Below are 26516 nucleotides of genomic sequence, written 5' to 3'. Positions count from 1 at the left end.
AAATTTATAATTTGAAATTTGCTTTCCCAGTGCGTGTTACTTGAAAATCTCTTGAGCCATTTTTAAAACTTCTTCTTCTTCTTCAGCTTCAACAATCACAATTGCCAGGACATTATTAAAAATGTGATTCTTGGTGTTCCGAAAACCGTCTTATACAAATACAGAATCATTTTAAGAATTTGAAAGAAGAATAGAAGAATATTAGTGAATGTACAATATATTGCACACTATGCACTAATGGGTTAAACACAATAACGACATATCTATTGTGGAATCTTCAGGGAAGGAGGGATGAACCTCAACTCCCCTCTGTATGCTTATGTAAACTTCAAGAAAAAATGTCATTTTGACAAAGTCTACAAGATGACTTTACACTTTAAATTTATGGGATAAACTACTACTTCTGTAAGTTAATATTGTTCAAATTTATTTTTACTGTCAGACAAATAAAATACAATTTGCACTGTATTTATTTATCCTATTCATGTAAATATAAACATGACATGCAATTTTGTATGTACTTGTAAGAATAAACACAGCATTAAATAGAATTGAAATGTTAATAATTGTGTATATACATATTATGTTAGGTTTGTGATATAACGTTTTCAATTATAAGAATTTCTATTACGTTAATTATAATTTAATGAAAACTATTAATCTTAGATGGTCACGATAAGAAATAAAGAAGCATGCTACAACACCAGAGATCCCAAATTCGAATCTTGGATGGGGCATGGGTGTTCTTAGTGTGTCCCTTTGTGAAATTCATCATATCATTACTCATCTTCATCGTCACAATTAGCCAAAAGTGACACTAAAAATCAAAAATCAAATCAAAACTTTAGGTGAGTTTCATCTTGTCTGGAATAAATTAACTGCACTGAAGAGCAATTTTTCAAAACAAAAAACTATAACTGAAACTGAGTTACTTTTTGAGCAGAGTAATTGTAATTGTAATTAAGTTATTTTTAAAAAGTAACTTTCCAAACATTAATGCATACATACTCACCTATTTTCTTGTTACAATACAATTTCAGTTATAAATGCAGTTGAAGAAATACATTTTAACAGATATTTTTGATAATAATGGATGTACCTGGTGCTATAGAACTCAGTTGGCACTCGGAAAGATCAAGTGACTGTAGTTCTGGCATTGATGGAAGCCACGCTGGTAAATGGTACCAAGTGTTTCCATGTGCATCAAATTTGAACATCTTCAAGCCTTCCATCATTTTTAGCCACACTGTAGACACTGCACCAGTTAAAGTACCAGACAACCGCAAAAACTCAGTGCGTCCATGAAGCCTCTCAAATAATATTTTCTTCACTTGCTCGATGAGATGGATGTCCCAGACAATTTTTTTGTTGTAAGCAAAAACTGAGTGCAGCAGTCTCATAGTAGTAGAACATAATCTGAAGGGAGAAAATTATATAATTTTGTACAATTAAAGTTTCAACTTCATATTCTTAGCCCAGGCCCATAGTCAGAATTTTATTTGGGGAGGGCTCATTCCTTATCAGCAGCTGCCATCTAAAGGAGAAAAAGTGTGAAGGTAGAAGCCCTGAAGATGAATATCTCAATATACTACAATTTATTATACAAGATGTTTAATCTGCCAATGAAGTAAAATTAATTACGAGTATACACTATTTAAACTAGATGTTTGAAGGATTTTGAGGGAGAATTCACCCCCCTGAGCAGGCCTGCAGCCAGGCACTGCTGTCAGCCCCATTGACATTAGGTAAAACTATTTTGTATAATTTGTTTGTGGCGAAGAGTGAAAATGTAGACAGCAGATATTATTTTTCCCACAACTTTGGTGATGGATAAATTCACAGAACATAAACATCAGCTATTACAATCATTTATCTTGTTTATTAGCAGAATTCTAAGTAGTGGAAAGTATTTAGAAGATTCTCTACACTTTAGAAAGTTATTTCATAAGGAAGTGCTCCTGTTTCAGCCTCACATTTAGACAGAAATCCGTGACTTTGACATCATCATCCACAAATTCCTTCTACATTTGCATCAAAGGCCATTGGCTACCAAGTTTTGGGGATGAAGGGGAGCTTTATTGCTTCGGCCAGGATTGAAATGTATGGGGTAGGCACTATGATTGAATATTGTGCATTTTTTCTTGTATGATATAAATATCTGTATAAAAAGTAGTATGGAGTGTCTAGTAAGGTATGATGTTAGTAGTTGTCCAAATGTCAGTATGATGTCAATTAACACTTCAAGAGATGTTTTAGAAGATAGAAAAATACTGTAGTATTTGTACAATATTTCTACATTTTGTATTTTATATTAACTTAATGTGCCACCCCCCTCCCCACACACATAATTTACCTTCATTGAATACTGTTACGCTTGTAAAAAAATGGACTTGGTTTACAAAGCCGTGATCCCTCAACTAGGTTCTTCCATGATATGTTACAAATCAGTTGGAATAACTTGAAATAATCTGTTGCAAATGCGATTTGCATTTAACTACAAGACACTACATTAAATTCACCTTCTTACTCAACTTAATCAACAATTTTGAATTATTTCCCTACAACATTCAGAAACACAGTGATCCCTTGATAACTAACAATCACGTGAATAATTGAAAATTAATAAAGCCACATAGTCTGCCCCACTCTCTAAGAAAACAACTTGAGGGATCCAACATTTTATGATGCTATCCAAATGTGTAAATCATAATGAATTTTATTTAGATATTAAATTACATTTTTCAGAAGAAAATATACCAAAGATAAAACGTCAATTTAAATTGTAACTACAAAAATAGTTATAATTATAGTGAGGAGGAAAGTAAAGTAAATCTCTTCTCCAAGGCTGGAAAATGTACTCAAAACTACACCTTATCTACCATATTATCACCATGAGGCTCATATTAGTAAGGGCGATGATGGATATTCTCCCATCTGGTTGGTGATTGTTGGAACTTGGGGGGGCTGGACTATATATATATAACTTATGTAATACAAGAGTAGTTACTGGAATCCTACCCTGCTGGAAAATTTTCAAATACCACACTGCTTATCTTGTCCAACTGGAATAGTATCCCTCCCCAGTTCAAACAAATATTGCTCCTGCTTAATAATTTCCACTTCAAACATTAAGTCTCACTGTTTCCAACTGGCGTACACAGGGTGGGGGGAGCTGATGGGGCTGCAGTTCATTCCCGAAGTTTTAAGAAATTCAAAATTTTCTATTGAAAGAAGTAAAGAAGTTGGGGAAAACCAATATTGTAACTGTAAACTTCCTTTAAAAACGGCCTTTGATTACTAATTTTGTCTTTGAACCACTTTTAAAATGAAGGTTAAAAAATTTAAACTGTATCCCACCCACCAAACCCCCCCCCCTTTTCTATAATGTAGCTATGTAATATCCTCATTTAACATTACAACCCCTTAAAAAAAAGAAAACAGGAATCCTGTGTATGACCATTCTTAGAAAATTCCTATCCTGCAATCCCTTGCAATTGTTTATGGTGCCCCATGCCAGCATTTTTTTACTTGATTATCATTGATTAATTGATTGATTTGCTTTATTTTACTTTGCCTTTTGTGCCACTTTTGGCTAATTTGCAAAGATGATATGATGAAATTGATGAAGGGACACTCGCAAACATCCATGCCCAGGCCGGGATTCGAACCCGGGACCCCTGGAGTCGTAGGGCGATGTGCTAACCACTCAGTCATGGGGACTGGCTTTACTTGATTATGTTCCTGTATCATAATAAGGTACCAACTTCTTTCTGAATGATTTGAAAGAAAAAAAATGCACAAGTAATTGTTAACTTACTCATCTTTGCAGTCGTCTGGGTTTAGTGTCACAACCCCTACAGCTGTGTCTCCTGGAAATTTGATGTCAATTTCAAAATCAAGCACAATAGCAAGTAAATCAGCAACTTGAGATGGTAGCGAAAATTCCACTGCACTTTCATCTACATTCCCTCTGAATTTTGAAATGACCACAGTCTTCAGTCCAACACACTTCTGCAGATACGAAGTTTGCCCTGAAGATACATTATATTCGTCAATATAACTAAAGCTAATCACAAACTGAAGCACTTCAGTAACATTTTTGAAAACATGTGAACTTTCTCCTAGTGAGTAAAATGTGCACAAAATTCCTCTTTCAGTTTTGTTAGTAGTGCAACCCTTCAGTTCTAGGAGTTGTTCATTAATTATTTTACTGCATGTGTAGTTATTAGATGCACTCACTGTCCTGAATTTTACAAGAGAACAACAGCACAAAATCTTCAGCATAAGTATCACAGTTTTAAAGTAAGGCACACGTAGATTTTCACAAATGGCACTCATTTTCTTTGTGACGTTGCTAGTTGTTTCCTGGAATGAAAATAGTAACAGATAAACACTCAGTGAAGCAAGATTTTGAAACATAAGTGGACTTGAACTAATAGCTATGAGATGCATTAAGTTTATTTATTGCACAGAAGTTTATACTACCAATAACAGCTTACAAAACTTACTTGTAGCAGTTTGTACATGAAAACCAAATACAGACATAATGTATATTAAAAAGAAAGACACACATATGTAGTTTACTGACTTAAAACAATGATACATTAAAATTATTAACCTATGTAATATTGAGGAAGTCTGAACCTTTTACACTATTAAGTATAGACCAACCACAAGGAAATGAACCTTCGGCCAAAATCCTTTGTGCACATTCCCCTCCACCAGTTCAACTCGGGCCATAAGCAAGCATGCTTCACTCTATTCTTCCTCTCCATATGGGAGTACCATGCAGAGGAGTCACGGGTCTGCACAAGCTCCTTTGCCTGTGGTTCCACTATAATTCTGGTGAACACAATATGCATTATAAATCATTATAAGAAACTTTTAAAACATATATGTTTAAAAAAATGAGACAGCCATTCTAACCTAGAATTTTGGGTTTCATAGTGCAACCAAACTGGCCTTACTGCAGCAGTTCCAGGATCTTTCCAGTGATGTAGTGGTAACACTGGTAGTCTTAATTTGTTTATATTACAGCGAAGTCAGCTTGCCTTGAATGATATTCATTTTATTATAATCCCTCTATGTATGCCCATACTTTAAAACTTTCTCGTATTATACAATGACTTCTTTCAAGTTCGACTAAAACATTCCAAATGAATGCAGCAACCTAAATAAACTAGCAATTAGAAATGATGAATAGCAATAAGGCATGGATGTTCTAAATTTAGCATACAATGAAGCCTAGCTTCCATGCTTTAGGTGATTCTATGCAAATCCTTTCACCTTAGCATCCAGAGAATACATGGTTGGAAACCAATTTTAAAGTTAACAACTTGAGTGTCATGAAATAACCATAAAAATAGTAACTGTTGACAATGTTAATTCTATTGCAATAAAGCAACTCTGTTACAGCTACTTATTTTAAAAGTAGTTACAGTTGAAATTGCAAAAAAAAAAAAGTAACCGTTACTTGCAAATATGTACATTACAAGAGACTATATCAGTGGCGCAGGAACGGGGGGTACAGGGGTACATTGTACCCCTATGTACCTCACCCATAATTTTCATAACTTTGTAAGAGGGAAAACTATGCTTTAACCTATATATTAAGAGATTTTTTGAAAAAAAGAGATGGACTGAGACAAGAAAAGTCTGTTTCCTCTCAAATTTCGAGATGAGACTGAAATAATTCTCTGCAAAATCAAAGCAAGACGATACTTGATGTTCGAGACGATCTCGTTTGAAACTCTGGTATCATATTTGAATAAATTGCTTAAAATAAATTTAAATTACTATGTCTTATCCAGACATACCAAGCTCATATGTTATTGATTTTTTTCTTCAAATAAGTCGTATATTTTGTTTACTGTAATTGCAAAGTCAATTAGTGACAATTGCAAGCCTATGATGCCCGGTTTCATCTATTCATGATATAATTCCGTATTTATACGACTCGCAGCAGAAAAACGTTATTTAGAAAAGTTTTTGCTTTAATTACATATATAGGGTGTGAAACTTTCAGTGGTGACACATGTGTTGCTTGATACTTAACATTTTGAGGGCCAAGACGAGATATCGCGTCTTGTAATTGAAGCGTCCCACATGAACAGTGCTTTGGTTTCCACTTTAAACTGCAGATTCAGTCCCGATTAGCCTATCTGAGCTGAAGTGAATCTAGAATAAGTTTTAACAACTTCTGAGTGGAAACCGAAACAAAAATAAGCATAAACAAGAACGAGAAGGACCTCACCACACAGGAGACAAAATGAGGCTGTGACAATTCTCGACTCGTCTCATCTCGATATCATTCCTAGGTGAAATGAAATGTTTCCTAGACATTAAAACAGGGTACAATATGTGATTTTATCAGAGGAACGACGACTTACTGGGTGAGTCTGTTAAAAGAGGCCCCGTGAAAAATGTGCTCCTTGCATGTAGGCAACCCTGGTACATCGAAGAGAAGAGCGGGGTAGAGAACAGTCCAGGATATCGGTGCCAAGCAGTTTCGACAACATGATATAGAGGGGGATTGAAAAGAAAGTGTCCAGCAGTGACCTTGAGGCAGGCAGCGTGCAGGTCAGTTGAGTACAGTTGAGCGGCGAGGAAAGTTGTGATTGTGGTTCGGTGGGTCAGCATGGGGTTAAAGGTGCAGCAGCGTGTGCACGTCTCAGTTCTTGGAAACAGTGTGCAGATTTGTTTACGACGGAGTTCGCGGTGAATGGAGTTACAGCGAAGGCCCCAACCAAATCAGTAATGCAAAACACTGATTGCAAAATGGCGAGAAACCGGATCCGTGCTGAATAGGCCAAAAGTGCGTCCAAAGACTGTCCGCACTGAGGCAAAGCTGGGCGACGCTTCGCAGCTAATGATACGCAGTCCACGAAATTCATCTCGGCGTTTGGCACAACAGTTGCAGGTGTCCCAGTCAACCGCTATGCGGATCCTGAAGCAGGACTTGAACTTGCACGCATTCAAAGTTACCGTGATGCATCAGGTGCGGGATGTGGACAAGGCAGTTTTGTGAGTGGTTTCTGTACAATATTGCTCCGGAGATGCTGCAGGATGGTTACTTGTTCATTTCCAATGAAGCATGGTTCCATCTGTCAGGCTACATAAACTCCCAGAACACGCACAACTGGTCAGGTGACAATCCACACGTGTTCATGGAGGTTCCACTGCACGCTCAGAAACTCTGTGTCTGGTGTGCAGTGTCGTCACGCCGCATCATCCCCGTGTTCTTCCATGAGACTGTGAACTTGGCTCGTTATATCAGTAACATATTCAACGTGTTTGTTGAACAACTGACTGAGGATGAGCGAAGGAACGCTTACTTTCAGCAGGATGGAGCCACGGCACATACAGCATGTGCAACGATCACGCGCATTGAGTCAGTGTTCCCGCCTGATCGCGCCATCAGCCGTGGCACGAACCAACCTTGGCCACCTCGTTCTCCAGATTTATCACCCTGTGATTTCTTCTTGTGGGGAGCTCTAAAGGGACAGGTGTATAGCAACAACCCTCACACACTCGAAGAACTCCAGAACAACATTATCACAGCTATCCAGGCCATCCCGCAGGATGTCCTCGCCCGTGCTTTTCAGAACATATGGTATCGTCTGCACACGTGCCTCGAGGTCAACGGAGGACATTTCCAGCACCTCCTCTAGGTAGGTTGTTGTCACACTGTACTGTATTTACAGAAGAGTTCTTTCATTCATGTATGCCGGACCCCGTGGCCGAGTGGTTAGCACATCGCCCTGCGATGTTATGGGTCCCCGGTTCGAATCCCGCTCGGGCATGGTTGTTTGTAAATGTCCATTCATAAATTTCATCATTTCATCCCTCATCCCCATCTTCGCAAATCAGCCAAGAGGCACAAAAAGCGAAGTAAAATAAAACAAATCAATCAATCATTCATTTACGTTTATGTCAAGTTGTCTAAACTGCTTGGCACCGATATCCTTGACTGTTCTCTACCCCGCTCTTCTCTTCGGTGTACCAGGGTTGCCTACATACATGGAGCACATTTTCCACTGGTCCTCTTTTAACAGACTCGCCCAGTATTTTTAACTAAGTATTAGATATACTTAGAATTGGACATTAATTGCTTAAAATCTAATTTTGATATCGAATGCAACACAAACACAACGCCATTTTAAGTTAAACTTAAGTCAAACTATAAGAAAATTACTTTAGTCAGATGAATGCACGAGTTAAATGAGACTCACTGCAGGTTCTATGGTTTGCCAGTTGGCTTGTCAAGGGCACTGTGATACTTAGACTTCATCCAATTTCTTGCAAATTTTTCTGCATGAAAGCAATGCACTGGGGGTCTATGGAAAGAAAAACTAGGTTTAAAACTTCTTAATGATTTTCCTAATCAGTTAAGGTTAGGTTGATGGTATTTCACATTCGTCTGTAGATATTGGTAGATTTTGGATTGGATTCACAAGGTCTTTGAGCGAGATTGGAATGTTTGATTAATTGATTTGGTTTATTTTAATTCACTTTTCTGCCAATTTTGGATAATCGCGAAGATGGGGATGAGTGATGTTATGAAATTGATGAAGGGGGCTCGCAAATAACACCCATGGGCAGGTCGGGATTTGAACCCGGGACCTGTGGCGTCGTAGCGCGCGCTATGCTAACCCCTCCGTCACGGAGGCCGCCGAGTTGGGAATGTGATTTGGATTTTCTTTGTAGATGCGAAAATCTCTAATTGTCATGGGCACATGCTATTGCTTTCATTAAAGTTCACCTTTCCACATAAACGAGGATTTGAGACGTCATCTTAAAACACACGCATGTATCTGCATTTAATACCACTACATACGAAAAGAAACCTTGGCCGGCTCTTCATATTGTCCACCAAAGATTGGACAATAAAACTTTCCAGCCTATGGTTTTCAGTTTCCTTGCTTACTCTGAGATCTGAAGGATTTCGGTTTTGTATATGTAATGATAGTACTTTCAGTGCTTTAAGAGCGTCATTAGGTACAACTAGTTATATTACAAGTAAATGCTTTATCAAATGTTTTACAAATATTCCAAACTTAGACCTCTTAAGAGTTGATCGGGAACCATCTCAACTCAGTATTTTTTTCTTTTTTAATACAACGCCCTATAGATGTCTGAGATAATACCAAATACGTGGCTTCTAAAAGGCATTGGATGTGGTACACATCTGCCATAAATTGTTTAAAGATATTTTTAAACGCAGCTATGGGACTTTAAAATTAAAATGAACTGAACTGAAGTGAAAAATATGGTTCCTGTGGGTGGGAGATGATTATTTCTGGTTGGGATGGCTCAAGATAGAGGGGGGCGGAATCCACCTTGCTCCCTTTAATCTCGCCCCGAATTAAATTCAATAGATGTTTCTTTGTTCGCAATTTTCACATTTCGAACTCCTGATTTTCCGTTTCGTTAAATTCAAAATGAGCCCAGAACAAGGTCCAGAGCTTGATATGTTTCGGAATTGTTATCTGGTATTAAAATCTGTTTTTAAAATAATCATAAATTATAAGAAAAACAAAGAAATAAAAAAAATTTATGCAAATTTTGCATTAAAGAACAGGAAATTCGTGTGTGCTGTTCTAAAATGGAATATTTCCCATGCTTTCACATTATACTCGTACCTAGATATATGGAACCTGTGAATTAGTACACACACACATATTATATATACACACATATTATACTGATATATACTAAAAATGGAAAAAAAATGGATAAAAGAAAGGAGGGCCAAAAGGGCTAAATAAAAAGCAAAGAAGGAGAAAGGAAACACTCACCAGACAGTAAAAAAAATAGAATTTTCGCAGACTTGTATCGCTGCATCTTCAGTGTAAGAAGAAAAAACCGAAACCGGTTCCGTCTTTCTTCTTACACCGAAGATGCAGCGATAAAAGTCTGCGAAAATTCTTTTTTTTTACTGTCTGGTGAGTGTTTCCTTTTTCATAATGTGTGTGCGTGTGTGTATATATATATATATGGGAGGCTGAATTTTGTACCCCACCAAATGAAAAACGTTCCTGCGCCACTGGACTATAGAGTTACTTCCAAACACTGCTTCTGTCTGACCAACATATCAGCTACAATAGCTAACACATAGAAGGTGGTATGTGATACCACCTCTCTTGCCAGATTGAACGGGGAATTGCTCTTAATCTTTTAGGCTGGAGTTTTTTCTCTTAACCTTTTGGGTTGTATTTTTTATCTTTCCGGGTCAACAGTGACAGTCACCCAGCGCCGCAACAATAAATGCGACAGTGCTAACCAATCAACTACTTGGAAGCAATGGGTGTCACCAGAATTAGTTGTAGAGGGGGAAGGGAGGCACCTTTTGATATAATATTGAAAGAAATAATAACAATAGTCAGCCTAGTCTCAGATTTTCATTGCTAGTCAAGAAGGCCGACAGGCGAAGTTTTCAACGTGCGATCTCCAAATTCAGTCCTTCCAGTGGCGAAACCACAGGGGAGCATTGCCCCCCAACCTTGGACGGAAGTCAATTCTAGGGAGGGCATGGAGGGGGGGTCAAACGTTGAAATAGAAAGAAAGCAAAACTAGCAGAATCTAGAAGTAACAGAATAAAGGAATGCTCAAGGTGGAATTAGTTTTCATGTATTTCTTGCATTTCTTCTTCCAGGCGGCAGGAAGGGGCAAAGAGGGGCAATTGCCAATCCTAGATTTCAAATTTTATACAAATAAAAATACATTTTTAAAATATTTCTTACTTGCTTCGCTCGCAATATCTGCTTTTATTACAGTCTCATTAAGTTAGGAGCCGTAGCTAGGGGCGGGGGGAGTCGGCCCTGGGAGCCGAACGATCTAAATGAAAATTGTAAAAGAGAACACCATATGGCGCCCCGTCGAATTATTAAATGAATATTTTTTTTTTCAGTTTGCACAAATTTGGATCCAAAAATGTTCTTTCTCGCTTTGCTCGCAATCTACATGTCATGCTTGTATATGCAAAAATGATTATATTGTCATACATTTTCTGTCTTTCAAAAATACAGTTAGTGTGCTTGTTTTCCATTCTTAGATAATGTGAAATTGAACGTGTTGAAATAATATTTCACATAGTTTGTTCCAACACAAATGCTATAGTACCGACTTCTACCCCCTTTTTGCGTGATTTACGAGGATATAACGTCTTTGATACTACTACTAATTCTGGTGTTATTATTATTATTATTTGTAAGTTTGCTTGTCCTCCCCATCCACCTCAGACAAAAATTCGTGGTGGCTCCTCTGAGTCCGTCACATTAAGCATTCGCCTAAATACCTCTCAGAAAATTGGTTGGTTGATTTGTTGTTCTAAGTCCACTTTATGCACAGTAAGGTTAATCGGGACTGGACCTATAGTTTAAAGTGCCTCCTCTGGGTGCCGGAACCCGGGACCCCTTGTATCTCAGGAGAGGATCATTACGATGCCATTTACAAGAAATTCTTCAAATTACTTGGTAAACCGGTTGTTTGCCAGCATGGGTGCCAACTTTTGAAACACATAGGGTGTGCTGAACATGAAGATTTGTTTCATACTTTTATGAATTAATATGTTATAAGAAGGCTTAGGATTTTCTCCATTTTTTATTTTTTATTTTGACTCTTACGTTTAAGAAACATTTTCAGGCCATTTCTGATAGAAACATATGTATTTTTAAGCTAACGGATTCTTGAGCGCCTAATTCGGGAAAATGATGAAAAATCAGGTTATTTTTATAAATTTTAGTCCCTATTTTGTATTTTTGGTGCTTTTTTGCCTATCTATTTTGAGAGTTTTTATTGCCTATAGATCCTCATCCTCACTATAAGTCCTTATTCTCCCTTACTTTCCTAATAACGATGAGGAATGTAAATCATAGAGGACACAGAAAAGTATCATATTGGAGATGTAGCACATTATTAGGAAATATTATGGTGAAACTCAGTCAGTAATTAAGTTGTGAGAATTTTTAGGTGTATAATGATGAATCATTTTATTTTCTTAAGCGCGGGAACGTTATTTCTAAAATAAAACATAATAACAGGCAAATTATTGGGTGCGCTCGAGCTCCACTGGCCCATAAAAGCTGGTGCCACTGTTTGCTAGGCTATGGCTGGAGTTTTTGTGATTGCGTCACTCTGAGGAAAACATTCATCTGTTTGTAGACAAAGTCATCACCCTATTTATCGACGAGTTCTTCCGCTTTGTAAGCTCTAGTTTAGGTCTCAATATGTCCCCTCAAGAGAGGAGGGGAGAGGTCTTGTGATTGGGTTGAGAGAGTGATCAGATTTGCCAAGGTTATCTTGTGCGCTCACAAAGCGCTCCCCTCTCTTACAACCCCGTGAGCACACTCTCATCCAAATGCAAATGACTGAATGTTCCACGTTTCACATTTACTTCTCCCGAAAACAGCATTTGCAAGTCTTGTATGGACTTTTTATTCATATCAAATCAATAGTTGCTTGAAAACGAACCAACTCACTGGGCAAAGATTAACATCATCTGTAGGACAAATCTAAAACTAGGTCAGCTTCTTACGCGCATGACAGGCTTACAATCGTAAGGACTTTGGCCATAAATATTCACTTGCCAAGAAAAATAGCTTTACCAGCTGTTATCGACAATTTGCATCTCTTAAAGCTCTCTTTTTTTGTATAATAAATGTTGTAACGTTGTGAGGTTAGATAATTTTAAGATTGTTCCCAATTTCCATTACGAATATTAATGTTTGTAGTCAACTTCAGAACAAACTTGTATTAACGTTAATTATAAAAGTAGTTTTTTATTGCTGTAGAAAGCTTCAACGGCAAAAGAAATGGTATGCTAATTGTTCGTCACCATTTTCCTCCAGAATGTTTTCAACAATAGGATAATGATGAATTGAAATAAACACGTCAATAAGTAGAGAACAACATCTGCTTCGAATCAACAGAATTCAGTTGCTTAAAATAACACAGGATGTAGAATAGAAAAGAACGAAAAGAGCGATGGACAATTTACCTACCATTTATTATCTTTACCGTTGGCAAAAATGAGGATAAAGAAATTTTATCTTGAAGGTGTGGGGAGTACATGTGCTGTAAGTATGTATGTGTGTGTTTGTGTGTGAGTATGTGTGACTGGCCGAATTGAAAATAAATTTCTGCCGGTATGTTCATATGCACAGACCTGTCTTTGGATAAAAAAAAATTGTGTGTGATTTCTGAAATAATAAAACGATTCTCATTCTCTCTCTTTTACCACAAATTGCGCTCCTATTTATTTGTACCACGCATGAATTGTAATAACAAATATTATATTAGACATCAAACCACTCACTACTGCATAAGTTTCTAAGACAAGCTGTATAATATGAGTGACGTATGTGTTATGTTATACAAATGTATATACATGTTATACACATGTAGAAAATAGATAGGACTAAATAATAAACAAATGAATACACTAATTAGTAAGTTTCCAAAAAACTGGAATCATCTATTTTGTTGAGTTTGTGTTTTAAGTCCACTTTATGCACAGTAAGGCTAATCGGGACTAGACCTACGGTTTAAAGTGGGATCCGAACCACTGCGCCATGTCCCTCCACCGGGTATCGAACCCGGGACCCCTTGATTACAAGGCGACAACGCTACCACTGCGCCAAATGGGGGCAAAAAAATCATCTATTTTGACAACGTATCCAAAATTCTTGTAGACTAGTATCTTTTAATCGTATCAATTTTACTTGTGGGCACGAACTGCACGCTATTTTATTGTGCTTTGTAGTAAGCCAAGGATATTAATTTTGTTTTTTAGAATACATTTAACTGTTCAACAATCAGGAAATAGAATGCTATACTAACATGGACACTGCTTTCACAGCAATTGAGTCAGATTTTTTTTTTCAGTTCATATCTTTTTAGCACCTTCAAGTTCAACTTCAGTTGTATCACGCTTGTTGGAAGGTGTCCATTTTAGCCACAAATCTAAACTCATTTTTCACTTGTGACACTCGCACGCAAAATGAATGTGTCGCACAAGTCAGTCCGTGACACCAACTGAACGAAAAACAAACATTTTATACAGTACAATAACAACTTCAAGCGTTTGTTTTAACACTTCAGTCCACGACCACAAGCATCGAGATCACAACCGAAAATGCGCGTAGGCAGTTATGATGAGTAAACGGATAAACCACGTGACTGTACAGTTTTATAACATTTAGGCTAAAATTATTTTGATCAATAAAACCAAATAAATGTTAAAGGAGCAGACAGTTAATGCTGTAATTTTAATTCTCCTATGCCAAAAGAGAAATTTACATTATCAGCACTTATTTAAATTACTATTTTAATACGAGTAGCAGTCGCTAATGTTGCGTTTCTCGACGTATGATCGACATGGAGCGCTCGGCAATTGCGAGCGAAGCGTGCAAAAATAAAAAATAAAAAAATACATCCATTTCTTTTCAGGCTTGCAAAAATATTAATTTATAAGTGCAACAAAATCATCCCGTTTGTACAACAGCACAAAGATCTTGGAGTCATTTTCGACAGCAAACTCACTTTCAGTCACCATATAGATTACATAACTTCGAAAGCCATGAAAACCCTTGGGCTAATTTACAGATTTCACAAATGTTTCTGCCCTCAAAACCTACTTTACAACGTGCGTTGTTCCTATTCTTGAATATGGTTCCTGTATTTGGTCAATGGTCTGTGATAGCAATATAAAGAGAACAAACAAAGTGGTAAATTTCTTTATCTGAATAGTCAAACATAGATGTCCAGCCCTTGCAAACTTTTCCAAACATGAAATTCTATCCACTCTTCAAATTCACGATCCTTCCCTTCGCCGTCAAGTTTCCGATCTAACATTTCTTTTCAGAATCATGAATTGACAACTTTTCACTAACGAACTCTTGCCACATCTTCACATCCGGATCCCACGTACCAACGCAAATGCAACAACTTATTTTACACAAAAGCCTCAAGGCTATCCCTAGAACAAATGTCATTTCTCTATAGGCTACAAACAAGGTACAATACACTAAATGATCCTCCAGGCTTCCATCTATCTAAGAAGGCTTTCAGAAATGCGTGCATCAAGCAGCTGAAGAGAAATTAATAGTTGATATACCCTAGTTATTGTTTTAATATTATTATTTTTTATTTTTTATTTTATTATTCTTGTTACATATGTGTGCGTGCTTCTCATTTGTTAATTTCAATTTTTCTCTCTGTTGATATCCTGTTATAAAATGGATTCTCTCTGTATTCAGGATTTCTCAAACAAATAAATAAATAGGATCACGCGATATTTACTCTTTTCCAGCTTCTCTCTTTGCACGTTCGGCGCCGAAAACGTATGGATACCATATTGCTAAATATAGTCACCAAAATATAATGTTCGAACCCTCCTTCCACTACAGAAATCTCTTAAGACCATCTAAGATTTTACACTTTATCAAGAGCTTCATATCTCCCCCCCTCTCAAATTTAATATCCAATCCTCCCACCAAAATTTTAGACTTAGCCTACCGTTGGTATTTATTTAACAGTAGATACAACATATAACTCCTCCAATAAATAAATGAATAAATAAATAAATATCTCAGTCCCCACGCCAGATTTTCTGCAACAGTTTCAGACGCAATAGTAATGCCCCTCCCAAATTTAATGCCAAGTCCCCCTAACCAAAATTCCTGGCATAAAATAAGCTTTAACACGGATATTCAGGAGTTGGATATCACAGACTAGAAATGAATATTGGATATTGTCCCCTCAAACGTTTAATCCTCGATCCACCACCAGAATCCACGTGTTGATTTAAGACCCCATCCCCTCCCCCCTTCGATAATACATATTACGTTACAATTTGCTTGACGATTTAGAAATTGCTATTTATAGAGCAGCAGTGGTTAGTTGATATCGTAATTCAACTTTTGTCCAAGGCTGTACTGTTCACGTCAAATTTCCATCACAAAAAATTATCCCCCAAAAAGTTGAGCGGACGCAACGTGAGTCCGCAAACCCGCCTGAGGGCACTCCTGCCCCTAAATACCTCCTTTTCCTCATCTAGTAGGGGTTAAATATGATGCATCTAAGGTTTAAAGGTTTTTTACATTTATTTTAGAAAAATATATTAAATGTTGAATTTCGAATTATTTTAAGGGCAACCCCCCCCCCACAAATTTCGATGGCGCAGTCTGGCCACTATTACCCTTCTCTTTGGGTACCACTGGTTTCAGCGATAATCAAGGGGTACTCAAGGATCTGTTGCCGAACTGGGCAGTCTCCGGTCCTTGACCCCCCTGTCAATTTTCACTTATCACATTTGAAAGAAAGCCCTAAGTAGTGTGGCCGGTTGCTACTAGGTGTCTTCGACGTCAGGTTCAGTCAAACGAACCTACTTTTAATTGACGAAAGGATGCAAACCCTAGCATAACGGATTTATTTTAAACCTAGCACATGTTACCACCCTGTGTTTGGTAATGGTAAAATATAGCATCATCTGCAAACGCGCGTCCCTGGGAGACATAAATTGAATTCAAAGGAATATATATTTAAAAATATATACCTATATTGTTTAAAATCCACAGATCTTATTTGTGCGGACATTTTCAAACAGAAAGGGCATGCCGATCCAAGGGCAAGTTTTCCCAGCCACACCCTGGGCCACTCTCTTTATTCTTCCTTACTTAGCTCACGAGCAATGGCGGCGATTAGGAGGGCAGTTACCTCCCCACTTTTTGCCACTTTTACCCCTGCACTATAGGCCTACTTAACCTTATATACCAAGGAAAGTAAAAGGTAAAGGTAAAGTGTTCCCCTGTGCATAGCACTACGCCATGAAGGCGTATAGGGGGTGTGGGGGTAACGCCCCACACTTTCTTGATCCGGTCGTGAGTGGGGGTGATGTGATCAGCATCACGCCCCTGACCGCCTTTACCCCCCAGGGTTTCCCCCAGGTACCCATGGTATTCGACGCTGGGTGGGCGCCGGGGCCGCTTCCACCGTTAGAAAAGTTCCCGGATTTGAACCGGCCGGGGATCGATCCCGGGACCTTTAGCATGGTAGTCAGACGCGTTACCGACTGAGCCACCACTGCCCTCAAATCTCCAAAATACATATAATATTCGAACTCTCCCACACTACAGAAGTTCCTTCACAATCTTAAGATTTAACACTTTACGAAGAGCTTCATATTTCCCCCATTTAAATTTAATACTCAATTCTCACACCAAAATTTCCAATTATAGACTTACTGTGCTTCTCCAAGACAAATAATTCTCACTCCTCACATCAGAATTTCTAAGACAATAGTAATACACAATAATTGGATGCCCCACTCGCCTGAATTGAATGTTCAATAGCCCCTAACTAGAATACCCGCCATAATCTAAGACTTAACAATGATATTCAACAGTTGATTATTGTCCCCCCCCAAAACGTTTAATTTAATTCTCACCCCCCACTTTAAGGCCTAATATGCAAAAGTTGGATATTGCTCCCTCCCCGATAAATACTTTCTTTTCTTCATTTCTTCATCTAATGGATTAAATATAGTCTCCGTGTCGCAGTGTGCTCATTTGCTGCTGTTTGCAACACGCAAGAAAAGAGAAGGGATTGGCGCCTGTAGCTTGCAAGCGCTGTGCAAGTGTTTCAATCCTATTCCATTCGAGATCGTGTGGCGGAGTAGAGGTATCTTCGCCCACCCTGTTCCGAGCAAGGAACAAGAGTGAAGGGAGGAAAGGGGCAACTGAAAGCAAAACGAGTGTTTTGAACAATGTCTTGCATTGCCTTTGCTTATTGCAGCCTTGACAAAATAAACTGTTCTTGTGGCGCTGTAGTCGATCAACCCGTGCGGTGGAACGTTGATCAGTGAGCTGTATTCATTGTGTGCCTGTTCATGCGTTGCAAGATTGTTGCACTGTCAAAAAGCTCGTTCGGTAAAATTTTCGTATCCGCAAAACGTATTTCTTCAATTTTTCAGGAGAAATTACTTACAGAATGCAGTTTCTTTATAATTGTGGAAGTTCGGGGAAGTGTTTTCTCGCATCGTTCATTGAATTTTGCCGGTAAATCATCTATTTTTCGATATAAATGTGTGACCGATGCACGAAAGCTCTTGCATCCATTTACTTCCAGGTGGATGTTGCCTGTGTGTGATGACGTAATCCCGGTCAGTGTTTCCAAACACGTGTTTTTGTAACTGAAGAAGGTACGTTTCCGCAAATGGTTCGTGGGGCTGTGTGTCAATGGTTCATGGGGCTATGTGTCAATGGTTCGTGGGGCTATGTGTCAATGGTTCGTGGGGCTATGCGAGAATGGTGTGTGGGGCTACGCATATTTTTTTCGAAACCAATTTTTAACTATTGTAACCTATACGTGACCCTACCTAACCTAACCTTACCGGAAATGGTTCCTGAGGCTATCCGTGAATGGTTCTTGGGGCTATCCGTGAATGGTTCGTGGGGCTATCCGTGAATGGTTCGTGGGGCTATCCGTGCATGGTTCGTGGGGCTATCCGTGCATGGTTCGTCGGGCTATTTATGAATGGTTCGTGGGGCTATGTATGAATGGTTCATGGTGCTATCCGTGAATGGTTCGTGGGGCTATCCGTGCATGGTTCGTGGGGTTTTCGAACCTGGAAAAAAATACAAAATCAGTAACACGAAAGTAGGCATTTTTCGATTAAGAAGATTGCAACACTGCATAACCACTGATCATCGACAACCCTAGTCAAGATTTCTCCGCCATATTGCGTGTAACGCAAGCGAAAACGAACAAACAAGAATTACTCGATATGTCGAAAGTTGAGATTATTTGCGGGAAAAAAAAAAAACGAAATGCCACCTTGAACAATCCTTAGGAATGCAGAATATGTAAGTACCAATGTGAAAAAGAAGAAAATAAAGGAATTTCAGACGTTTGGTGGTTACTGAAATTTTACCAAAAAAAAATTCTGTAGTAGGAAGCAGGGCAGTGTTGACTGAGTGAGTATTGTTATTTTCTTTAATATTTATTATTCTCTTGATTTCGCTTGCAGTGGCGTAGCAAGGGGTGGGCGAAGTGGGCTACCGCCCGGGGCGTCGCGTCCCACAGGGGCTTATACGAAAAATGTAATAAATAGACGTGAGAAAAAAGATGGAAAGGGCTCTTCTTTCTGGACAAGAAATTAAAACATTCTGTTTTTATCTAACTTTAATTCTAGTTAAACGTTATAATTTGAATGAATACGTCAAATCAGGGACATAACATACAGGCAGACGAGCCTAAGCCTAAGGGGCAAAGAAAGTAAAAAATATTGCCGTATGTCTGAAGTGAAACATATACGTAAAAATTCACGATAACTTGTGACAGTCAGATTTACCGTCATTATTATTATCATCATTATTATTCATGTATGTAGCGGTAAAAAGACGTGTTGATTCAAAGCGTTGAGAGTTTTAAGTTGTAAGAATACATATTTGATTTTTTGCCAAGCCGACGGGAGGAACGAGACATTCGCTTGTGTTAAGGGTGAGCACCTGAAGGGTCACGCTATGCGTCTAAAGCTTAGGAAATTCGACCGTAATGACAAACATTTAAATATCTCGGTTTCCAACGGTCAGATTCATGTGAAACTTATACCAGCGCAGCGGCATGTGTGCAAGGACGGATGTGTGGAGTTTCGTCACGATCAAGCGACAATTACGGACGCCAGATCAAATCGGTTCTAATTGATCAGTTTGTGGACAGCGATTGCTATTGAGCTATGGGCGACAGCCAGGCGGAAGCTTAATCCGCACAAACTCAACTTCGAGCACGGCTCGTCCCACTTGGGAGACAATAGAGCAAAGTGGACTGACCTCTTCGGAAGCGTCGCTTCAACGATCGCATAGCGTCGTTTTTCAAAATCTAAATAAAACGAAGGACATGGTTTTTCGACACACAGTCTTACCGCGATCCTTGTAGGGAGAGCAGCTCCGTGCTACCTTTCGTGTACAGTGGACTTTGTCGTGTTGTGCGAACACCAGTGTGTGTGATAGGCAGTAAGTCTACACGAGTGCGCCTACCTCAACCGCTGGGGGAAGTTGAAGCGAAACTGTTTCCGTGATTACCTTACGCCATTTATAATTTTTGAGAAACGAGGAACACCGGAAACTATGGCGGGCTAGAGGGAGAAGAGAGATGAGGGCGTTACGTCGATTCGCCTGATGTCAGAAGAAGCTACGCCGACGATGCCTATCCGCCGCCATGGAGAGAGAGAGAACGTCGAACGCCGCCCTATTGATACGCCGACGATGCCTATCCGCCGCCATGGAGAGAGAGAGAACGTCGAACGCCGCCCTATTGATACGCCGACGATGCCTACCATCCGCCACGTTGACGCCCCGACGACGCCTACCAGCCGCGACAGAGAGACGTAGAGAGAGATGTTGACGCCCCGACGACGCCGACGACGCCTACCATCCGCCACGTTGACGCCCCGACGACGCCGACGACGCCTACCAGCCGCGACAGAGAGACGTAGAGAGAGATGTTGACGCCCCGACGACGCCTACAACGACCGCTCAGATGCGACGTCCGAACCGCGCCATACCACGGAGATCCACCGATCCCGAGAGGAAGAGGAGCCGGGAAACTAGGTGTTTGAATCCTTCTCGCATCTTCATCGTCGCGACCAAAGGAACCTTTCGCGTGGATACTATGTGTTTCAATCGCCCATAAAGACGCCTGGATGCACCCTGGAAGCTGAGAGATGGTAAAGTATTCATCTGTGTGAACCTTAACACGTGACGGCCCGATTGATTTAGAGAACGCCCTTGAAATTCGTCGACATTTTGAAAACGCCCACTCAACTCGAAATTTTATATCGAACTCCCGTCGCGCTTGTCATTTGTAATCTATTCGTCTCAGGTCAATTTTTCTTATTCCTTGTGATATTTTTTTATGATCTTAAATTCATTGTTGTTTGTGCTCCTTTGTATTTGTTTAAAGTGCGTACTATTAGAGTAAAGCGCCGCCCGCTTAATTGCATATTCTACTTGAGGTTTGTTCATTTTTATGTGTCAGCGCTGTGTCGCTGCTAGCTATGTCCGGTCGCATATGTGATTATTTGTTAAAGTATTTGCCTGGTAATGTGAATTGCTCGTCGCGGCGAAGGGTTTAAGTCCCGCCTGCTAGAGAGTATATGTTTGCGCCACTCAACGGAGGTTATTTGTTATGTTTGGAACCACGTGAGGTCTTGTAAAAGGAAAACGTCCGCCCACGTGAATGTAATTGCCGTTGAGACGCCTTTGTTTATACTGGTCAAGTAATGTATTGTCACCGCGCCGACTAGTTTCTTTTTTAAAAAAACAAAAGGTGAACTTAAGTAAGGGCTGGCTAGGATTTAAGTAGCACTGGAGCAAAATCACAAATGACCTGATTAGACAAAAAGTAAGATAAAATTAATTGAGAATGCAATAATTAGGGCTTGTCGTCATAAAACCTGTGCATGTCATGTATAATTTCTTGTGTCGATGACCCCATGAGGATTGAATCTGAGAGAGAATGTGAGAGTGCAAGTGTGGGGACCTGTAATGATTCCATTTTTGTTGGTTATGAATAGAATATACTTTTTATTTTCATGTTAATTTTGGGCTATATCATTTTCGTATGCATGTCGCTACCCGTGATTTTCAGGTATACAGCTAGCCGCATCCCGGCTACAGGTAAAGAGGTGGTAATTTGAAAGTACATATGTCTTTGTTTTTATTCGATATGGCTTATTACTATGCACTGTTGGTCACCGGTTCCTACACACGAACTTAACCTGGACCGTAACGCTATTTCGCTTGTCCGAGGGAGATTTTGCCGCCTCTATTTAGGTAGTGGTAGCATTTGTTTTCCCGGGCAAGGGAGGGTGTTTCATTCATTCATACAAACTTGCTTTGATATTTTTACCCATGTATTATTTTCTTGAATAAAAAGCACTCCCGATTTTTAATGTTAGCAATAAGGTACCACCAACTTCCACGAAGCAAGTGTGAGTCATTTAAATACTTGCGTTGTTTTCAACTCAAGTAGGGCACGGATAATATTAGCAGTTCTTCCTTCCTTTCTACAGCTTCAGATTTCAGCTCCAGGAGAACAGAACCATTTTTTAGGGTGGGTGAATTTTTTTAGTATCATTTTCGTTTGTAATTTATAATTTAAATATGATAATTTGCTGACGTATCCCTGAAGATTTATTATCGATTCATATTGAGATTTCAAATTTAATCCTTACAAGTTAACGGGGTGGGTGCACCACCCCAGCGTAATTTTCTTTTTGTTGTGATGTTGGTATTCCTGCGAAAATGTTCAAGCACGATTACTTAATCTCTTTCTGTGATGATCTTTATTAAAAGGTGCAGTCCGCTGTTGGAAATAACATTTTTGGTGCTAAAAAGCGACCCTCTGTGGTGGTATATCACCTCTGTTACTTTCAACCCGTGCGAGAATTCTGTTCTAAACTTATGCAAAATGGCATTGAAATAAATGACTGACAACGAATTCGTTACTTTTGTGTGTCAAATTTTGAAAGAAAGGGATGACTTCGATGATGATGATGATGACGACGGGAATCTGAAATTGTGAGAACATTGTAGAGGAGCATGTGAAAATTCTCCTTGGAAGTATATGTGTATGGATTCGGTCGTAATCAAAATTGTAATAATTAAATAAATAGCAATATAATAAGTAATGCATCTTATATTAATACTTAGGGAAAGAACTAGCCTGTATATCATGTTTCAATTGTACACGAAACTTCTGGGGTTGTAAATAACCCCCCGTTAGCAACGAAAGGTGTCAAATGAATGTTACCAAGGGAGGATTATTAAAGAACGGATGAAGGCCTTGCAATAAAATCTCTCCCAGGGCCTCGCGATATGTTGCTACGCCACTGTTCGCTTGATTTTGGGGGCCGTCGACCAACTGTACCCCCTCGAGAATTATGTCTATCTATTTTAATCGACTGATTTCAACGTTTTACGTAATATAAAAGTAGTTCCAGCGTTAGGAAATCACAAATAACGGGGATATTTGATCGCAAAGTATGACCCGCGTAAACACAAGAAACTCCCATTCCAGACTACTATTGCTCATTTTCCCCGTAAAAAATTCCCAAACAGCAGCAAAACTAACACTCCTGGCGTATCCTGACATTACTACGAGCCCAAATTTTAACTATGTTTGCCTAACCTAACCTAACCGTGCATGGTTCGTGGGGCTATCCGTGAATGATTTGTGGGGCTACCCGTGCATGACGTCAGCGCCAAATGTTAACTGCAGATTCGTGATTACGAGGCCTAAATTATTGACTATGCGAAAAATGAAAGAAATTGGGGAACCGTCCGGTATTGTAAAAACATGCCACAACCATTTCCAATACGAACGAGAATATATAATTTTAAAAAGTACTATGCATTTTCTGCTACGTGGTTGCCCGGCCGAAGAACGCCACGATACTGAAAATGTCGATACACTCCCCAATATGCATTTTCAATGAATAGCACTTACTAAACTAAAAACGCACGCCCACCTTGCAAACAAAATCCTAGTACCATGTGACATGAACCGAAACATAGTCTGCTGTAAATCTTGTGCGGCCTGACGTAACACCAGGGTTGCCAACCTTCAATCTCAGATATTTCCAACACGGCTCCAAGTTACAAAACACAAATAACGTAATGTTCCTTCATATCACAACGAGGAAAATGACGTCATAAATAGTCACCACCAAAAAACTCTCATTACTCCACTATAAACATCTCCTAAAGCTAAAAACAACAAAATTCGTTCGTATAGAACATATCTTCATAAATGACACAAAAATCATCACCTTATCGCGGGGGTAACGGACCGTCCACGGTACCTGATTTTGTTATTTTGGTCAATCGGTCATTAAAATTAAACAACTGCCAGATAGGTTTCAACTGATTTTCTGCATGTGTTCTTTGGATCTGCTAACTTGTTTGCAGGAGCGGCTTGAGATAAAATTTTCACCCGGGCGAGGTGATGCACCCTCTTTTCCACCCTGCTTCTTCTACTTCTCACCCTGGTCCAATGTAAATTATTGCCATTATATTTACGGTTTTGATGACGAAAAATAATAGCCCTATTTTAAAAATGCTTTGAGTGTTACTGTTAAAGAACATGTTTATTTTAGGTATGTGAGTATGTGTTTGTTTAATGCCTACATAATGGCATCAAAAGTCTCCTCCGTGGCCCTGCGGTCTAAGGTGCTGTGCTTTGGACTCCGACTGCGGAACGGCATGGGTTCGAGTTCGCCTGGGTTCCCGGCCTGTGTGTAGGGTTGGTGGCAACCCACCATCGTGAGAAAATTGGGGAGCTACGAGTGAGTAGCGTAATGCGGTCTCGTAAATCTCCTACAACAGCTGGGGGTTCGACATGTTGACCACACGTCACCCCATTACTGGCTGAAGATCTCCAAACCTCTAGGTAGGATTGTGGGAGGGAGACTGGTAGTCGGGAGATCGGCCTTGGCCCTTCGGGAGCTGTCGAGCCATGGGTTATTATTATAATGGCATCAAAATAACAATAATCTCTTATCTTCAATTGCTACATGATTTTGCAAGTTATCCAGCAGTAACTTCAATTAATTCTGGACAACAATAAATCCAAACTCTTTTTTAGAACAGATAGTAGGTCGTCTCTGTTTGCATTTCTGTGCATAAAGTGGACCTAAAAATAAATTCAAACACATAAATAGCCATGCTTAGTATTTGTCTCTAATCAAGGAGGATGCCTCAGGTAATCGCCCGGCCCTGCTTGTTTGATGTATGCAAATGTTATTATTATTCTTATTCACTACTATCAGCGGAGCGAGGAAAAAAGTTTTTACTAAATATTTTTCAAATCGACAATAATTTTGAATATTGTAGATCGCTATATCTATGTTTTGAGTGATTTTATCAAGTTATCAAATATTGTAGATCGGCATATCTATGTTTTGAGTGATTTTATCAAGTTATCGAATACTGAATTATTATCGGAAAGCGACCTCTAGGTCACGAATGCAGATGTAATGGCGGCCGTGTGAGATGTAAAAATTGTGTCATTTCACATTTTTAAAAGGCGATAACTATTCAAGCAAGTGGAACAATAATAGCACAAAGAGTGCTGAGGCCAAAATGTTCACACAAAGATAATAATAATAATAATCCGTGGCGCGACAGTCCTTAAAGGGCCTTGGCCTGTCTCCCGACTGCCAGTCTCCATCCCACAATCCTACCTAGAGGTGTGGAGTTCTTCAACCGGTAATGGGGTGACGTGGGGTCAACACGTCGAAATCCCAGCCGTTATAGGAGATTTTAGAGACCGGATTACGCTACTCACTCGTAGCTCCCCAATTTCCTCACGATGGTGGGTTGCCACCGGCCCTATAAACAGGTCGAGAACCCAGAGACTGAACCCAGGTGGACTCGAACTCATGCGGTCCCGCAGTCCGTGGCACGGACACGGAGGAGGACTAGCACAAAGACAAAGATAACTGACGCAAAATGGCCTAGACCCCCACCAACACCACCATAAATGTTTGGTTATAATATATACATTCTATTCTAAATTCATACTTTACATAAAAATAAAGACCTATATCTATTATAAATTAAGCATAATACCCTAATAGCTAAAACCACGTGTCTACAAAAAGATCTCAAGAAAACGTTTGAATCTATAATTACTTTCCATAAAAAAAATTAAATCTATTATGAAATAACACTATATTCTCATGAAATAGGTAATTCTAGGATTCCCAAATGTTACAATATTCACCTCTAAGGAAATACAGTCTGACATGAGGAGAAGCGCCCGAGGCTGTAACTACGATCCTTGTGCTGCATAAAAACAAGTCGAATCTGGTTTCAATTAAAAAGGAAAAAAAAAATAATTCCCGGTTTGAATCCCGGTTCAGGCATGAATGTTTGTGAGTGTACATTCATAAATTTCATCAAATCATTACTCATCCCCATCTAAGCAAATAGCCAAAAGTGGCATAAATGTGAATTAAAATAAAGTAAATAAATAAAAAACCCAACAAACTAACATTAACCATGCTAATCAACGGGTCCAGGGTTCGATATCCGGTGGAGGCACATAGGGGATCGGACTCCACTTTAAACTGTAGGTCCAGTCCCGATTAGTCTTACTGTGCATAAAGTGAACTTAAAACACCAAATCAATAAAACAATCACTCGCATTAGCCACGCGTCTAACAAAGTATAATTAGAATACCTGCCAATCTAAATAAATTCTACCAAAGAAAAACTTAGTCCATCATGATATGGGTGAGGCTGTAATTACAGTACTTGTGCTGCGTTAACACAAGGCGACTACTGTTTAGCTTCAAACAACAAACATACTCAAGTTAGCCATGTGTCTAACAAACGGACGCTTATAGTACCTTACAATATAGATCCTCTCTAGCAAAGGAAAACCAAATTATATTATTAATTATCAATATGAAACCTAATCTAATAGCTAACTAAATTCATGTGTCTATCCAA

At 39.2% G+C, this 26516-nt stretch overlaps 1 protein-coding gene across 2 annotated transcripts in view; it reads right to left on the bottom strand.

Annotated features, from left to right (window-relative positions):
• The window catches only part of LOC145996944 (toll-like receptor 1), a 105212-nt gene that overhangs the window by 12160 nt on the left and 66536 nt on the right, over positions 1-26516 (bottom strand). Inside the window, exons 2-4 of one of the 2 annotated variants that reach the window (XM_083133531.1) lie at positions 18392-18625; positions 3818-4365; positions 1100-1416 (exon numbers count right to left, since the gene is read on the bottom strand). In XM_083133531.1, coding sequence (XP_082989657.1) covers positions 1100-1416; positions 3818-4338 — 838 coding nt within the window. In that variant the 5' untranslated portion in view covers positions 4339-4365; positions 18392-18625. The remainder of the gene's footprint in view (positions 1-1099; positions 1417-3817; positions 4366-18391; positions 18626-26516) is intronic. The other variant, XM_083133530.1, reaches the window with a different exon arrangement.

Source organism: Lepisma saccharinum, chromosome 13 (genome assembly GCF_977018435.1).
Source record: "Lepisma saccharinum chromosome 13, izLepSacc3.1, whole genome shotgun sequence".
NCBI lineage: Eukaryota > Metazoa > Arthropoda > Insecta > Zygentoma > Lepismatidae > Lepisma > Lepisma saccharinum.
This window is presented reverse-complemented; position numbering and strand designations above follow the sequence as displayed.